Genomic DNA, 5,337 nt, shown 5'->3' on the forward strand with positions numbered 1-5,337 from the left:
TGGGCATGCCCAGGCCACACCCACTAAGAAGAGGGGCTGGAACCAGGCCTGTGTTATTCTTCAGTCAGTTTAACTACCTCACATTAGAAAATATGATGGATGGTATTGAGTGCTTACTTCCTCAGCAAAACGTCAAAATCAACTCCCTGTGTTTTCAAAGTTATAATTTAAGGAACTGCCATGTAGCTGATGCAGAACACATACCTCCAGAAGTTGGCCTAACATGAAATTGGGTGGAAAAGAGTACTGAATCCAGAGTAGCTGCTGAGACACTCTGGCTGGCCAAGGCCTGCACTTTCAATTTACAGTTTCAGTGGTAAAAAGAAGCAAGCAAGCTTTCCAGAAGCAGATATGAGAGAGCTAGCAGCAGTAGTTGGCACAAGGCATGGGGAGAGATGTACAAAAGGAAGTTTAAAAAACTGAGAACATGGCAATTATGCCCTTCCTATCTTCAGCAGGCAGGACTGGCCTGCCTCCTGTCTTTGGGAAGGAAGGGGGTTGGCTATGGGCTGCCTAGGCAACCTCAGGCCTTCTTTCTTAGCAACCCTGTAATTTCCGTGTTTCCACCATATAGCCTGTGAGACACTAAGTCACAGACTGACTCGTCGAAGCGCTGCACGAAGGGATTCTGTTCACAAGAGCCTTTGCAGCCACCTCCTGAGAGCACATTTCATATCAGTGTTCCTCAGGCTGTAGATCACAGGGTTGAGGGCTGGAGGAAGCACAGTATATATCACAGAAATCACCTTGTCCATAACCGAAGGTTCATCTGAAGGTGACTTAAGATAAATAAAACAAACAGTTATCATGAAAATGGTGAAAACAATGAGATGGGGGAAGCAGGTGGAAAATGCTTTTGACTGACCTTTAGTGGTAGGAATCTTCAAGACAGTGGAGAAAATGTAAAAATAAGAGATCATAACACAAATGAAACAAGAAATTCCTAGACATGTACCCATTCCAAAACATACATAAACTACCACTAATGTGTCAGAACATGAAATCCCTAGCAATGAAGGAACATCACAGAAAAACTGTGGGATCACATTCGAGCCACAGAAAGGCATGGAAAATGTTCCAGCTGTGTACAAAATTCCAAAGAGTGTCCCAATGGCCCAGGATACACTTGCCATTAGCACACAGACATGACTGGTCATGATGGCCTCATAGTGCAGTGGATAGCAGATGGCTACATAGCGGTCATAGGACATGGCAGTGAGGACAAATACCTCTCCCCCTGAGAAGGAAGTCATTAGAAGAATCTGGCAGGCACAACCCAGAACGGAAATGGAATTGTTGTGACTTAGGCTGCTGAATATGAAATTTGGGATTGGAACAGACAAAAGTAAGGCATCAATCAGGGACAAATTCTTCAGGAAGAAGTACATGGGTGTTTGGAGCTGCAGGTCCACAGTGATGAGAGTGATAATGAGAAGGTTGTTCATTAGAGCGGCCAGGTACATCACCAGGAAGAGCACACCACATACAGTCTGCAGGTCCTGGTCATCAGAGAAGCCCATGAGGAAGAATCGTCTCACTGCAGTGACATTGGACATTTTGAATTCTGCCTTTCACAGTGAGGAAACATGAACAAACAAACAAAAAAAAAGATCAATATTTATAGGTACTCTGATGTATAGAAACATTCAGTAGAAATGCTGTCATGAAACTACTTAAATACTTCTGCATTTATTTAAAATCCTCTTTCAACCCTTTCTCCTCTCCTTCTTCTTTAACTCTTATGTCTCATTTTTTATTTGCCTTCCTTCTCTTCTATCATTCTTTCTCTGCTTCTGTCTTACTTTGATTCCTTGCCTCTCTTTCTTGCCCTCTATCTGTTCCTTATCCCTCCTGTATTTCCTGTTAGAGGTTTAACTTAGGATTTTCTTCATGCTAAACATAATTGTTTTACCACTGACCTACACATCCAATACCTAATTTTTTTTTAAATTTTTTTTTTGTTCATTTTTTATTTATTTATTTGAGAGCGACAGACATAGAGAGAAAGACAGATAGAGGGAGAGAGAGAGAATGAGCGTGCCAGGGCTTCCAGCCTCTGCAAACGAACTCCAGACACGTGTGCCCCCTTGTGCATCTGGCTAACGTGGGACCTGGGGAACCGAGCCTCGAACCGGGGTCCTTAGGCTTCACAGGCAAGCGCTTAACCGCTAAGCCATCTCTTCAGCCCTCCAATACCTAATTTAAAAAAGTCATTATCAACATATGTAATATGTGAAGACAAACTAATCTTATTTTTAAATAATTTATTTATTTGAGAGAGAGGGAGAGAGTTATTTGAGAGAGAAAGTAAAAGAGAGAATATGAATGGGAGTTCTAGAGCCACTGCAAACTTTAGATGCATGTACCACCTTGTGTAACAGCTTTAAGTGGGCACTGGGGAATCAAACCCTGGTCCTTCGGTTTTGCAGGCAAGTGCCTTAACTACTGAGCCATCACTCCAACCCAAGTAATCTAATTTTGTTTCTAAGTCATGACTAAAACACTTTAAGAAGGTCTTTTCATGGTTTGAACAGGATCTATCTACCTTTTGGGTTATAAGTAATTATTCTTCTATGAATATTAAACATATTCCAATTGTGTAGAACACTGGTTTTTAAATGATTGAACATGAAGTCATAACAAATGACCTAAACTATTCAATTTATCCCAGGAGATCATTACTTAGTGTTGGTATATACAAATTCCATACATTACCTCCATTTACATGAACACATGTTGCACATCAGTATAATTAAATGTATAGATGAAAACGTAGAAAAATAAAATAAAGATGAAAATAAAATGTAATAGTTTCATCTAATTCTTTATCCTCAGCCTCACCTTAGTACTAGATGGTTATGACTAAATTAACAGCAAACATTGACCAAAATTACCTTTCTGGGGGAGGGCTTCGAGGTAGGGTCTTTCTCTAGCCAAGGCTGACCTGGAATTCACTACTGAGCCTCAGGGTGGCCTCGAACTCACCAGCAACCCTCCTACCTCTGCCTCCAGAGTGCTGGGATGAAAGGCATGCGCCACCACACATAGCTCCAAAATTACTATTGTTTTTTTTTCAAAATTACTATTATTGTAATATGTTTCAAAACTAATCCTTAGAAAAACTGTAACTGATACATAGGTGCTGCATTTCCAAAATGCATTGACTATAGAGTTGGCACAACAGATTCCTAATGCATACTTAGCAGCAAGATTAAAGCTTGGCACCTGTCCCTTCAGTTTACTTCTGTTTCCTTTGTCTTAATCTTTGAGTCAGATTGCTGTACAACCTTTCACATGGCTATGCTTATCATTTAAGGAGTGTTTGCCTAAATGTAGAAATTCCCTCCATTTCAGGTTGCTATACTCTCTTCAAGACTGAAGACAGGAAGACAGGTTAACTCAAGTATGTGCAAAAACATGCTGACTGCTGCCTTTCACAATGATATGCTTTGGGCTTTTTGACTTCCACCTAGGAGTCTTCATTCCTTGTCCTAAATCTTTCTTAAGTAGTGGACCCTTGAAGAGAAATCACTCAGTGGTGAGAGTGCCCTGCCCCAAAATCTAAGAGGCATTATCAACAAGTGGGGACCAAACTATCTTTCACATATAAAAGATAAACACCAAGCAAAACAAATTGAAAGATTTCCCCTTCCAGCACAATTTTCTTAGGAGGTAATGTGCACTGTTCTCCACTCCCAGCCCAGCCACATAATTGCCTTGACACTGAGAAGACACTGATCAGAGTTGAGATAATCAACCAGACCACACTTTGACCTGAGTAATCTTAAGATTCTCGTCATTACAACCAAAGGCAAGGCTAGGCAATGTGCTTATACTGATTAACCACATTCCTGACTTTCACCCATACATTTTCTGTTTTATTTCTATGGAGAGTGGCCATTTTTAATTTGCTGTGACTCCCTTCACAAAACAATCCAAAGTGCTTTGTCTTCAGAATACATTTGTTAGTATCCATAAAATTATAACTGGAAACCAAATAGACAAATGTTGGAATAGTGAACTCACACTAATGTTTATACTAAGTAATCTAACATAGACAAATTATTTATCATCATGAATGATGGTATGAATACAAATGTTTTATTCAATCATTATATTAAGTTCATGTAATCCTGGCATGTAAAACATTTTACTTATCTTGGGAATAAAACAAAATGAATATAGAAAAAGTTTTTTCAATTGAAATAAACATGTATAAGAATGTTACATCAGGGCTCCTTGGAGTTTACTTCATTTGTAAAGGAGTCATGAGAAAATTCATCACAACAAAGTTATATTTAATATTTTGTGATTATTTATCTTTATTATTGTGTCATGCCAACTGTAAATCAATTTTTATATGGCCTAAAATATTTTATTTTCTATCTTAACAATATGTTTGTTAATCTTTAAGTACTAGGATAAAGTATTTATTCTGTATGAAAAAAATGCTAAAGTGTCAAATATATTTTCAGTTTGTACTAAATGATAGGTAAAAAAATACATATCATGAGGGTGTAGGTGGGAGCTTTTAACCACTGGAAAAAGCAAAAATAATAACTTACAGATAATAGAAAACAAGGAAAAGAACTACAGATGGTGACATGTATTAAAGCAACAAATGTTTCTGTTTTACAGATTATCTATGTGGCTTTCTGAGGTTAAATGTAGGAAGGGGAGTAGAAAGATTGCTCAGTAGTTAAGGTATTTGCCAGCAAAATATAAGGACCCTGGTTGGTTTCCTCACTACCCATGTTAAAGCCAGATGCACAAAATGGCCCATGTGTCTGAAGTTCAATTGCAATAGCTAGAGGCCCTGGCACACCCACAGCAAAATACACAGGACAGGTGGGCAGAGCAAAGACCCATGCGGAAGATAATTTTTTGAAATTAAACTGGACAAACACACAAAGGGGATAGAAGAAAAAGTGGTTAATTCATTACTGTTAATTTCCATATTTGTTGTCTGCTCTAATTTCCTAAGTATCTACAGATTTTGTTTTTAATTTTGGTTTTAACATCTTAACAAGAGAAATTAAAAATCCATACCTTAAAACAATTCAGATTCTTCAATTCCTAGACAGAGTATTACTTACCAGACAGATTTAGGAAGATAATGCCAACAGGTCCACATTAGACACAAAGGTTATATTTTATTTAAAAAAGACTTCAATTTAATAGTTAATACCTCAAAGCAAAAGAAAAAATTCATCCCATTTTAACAAATACTGTAATAAAGATACGTGGGTACATTCCTCTGATGAGACTGAAAGATCTGTACAGAACAGTAGAGTTTCTTAACATGTCCTAAATTATAAGAAACCAGAAAAGAATGTT

The 5,337-nt window shown here is 38.0% G+C and overlaps 1 protein-coding gene across 1 annotated transcript; it reads right to left on the reverse strand.

Annotated features, from left to right (window-relative positions):
* Positions 1-632: 632 nt before the first annotated feature.
* Positions 633-1,556, reverse strand: LOC123459482 (olfactory receptor 14A2-like). The gene has a single exon (XM_045146115.1). The coding sequence runs from the start codon at positions 1,554-1,556 to the stop codon at positions 633-635; it is 924 nt and encodes a 307-aa protein (XP_045002050.1).
* Between the last annotated feature and the right edge of the window lie 3,781 nt (positions 1,557-5,337).

Source organism: Jaculus jaculus, chromosome 3 (genome assembly GCF_020740685.1).
Source record: "Jaculus jaculus isolate mJacJac1 chromosome 3, mJacJac1.mat.Y.cur, whole genome shotgun sequence".
In the NCBI taxonomy this organism is placed as follows: Eukaryota; Metazoa; Chordata; class Mammalia; order Rodentia; family Dipodidae; genus Jaculus; species Jaculus jaculus.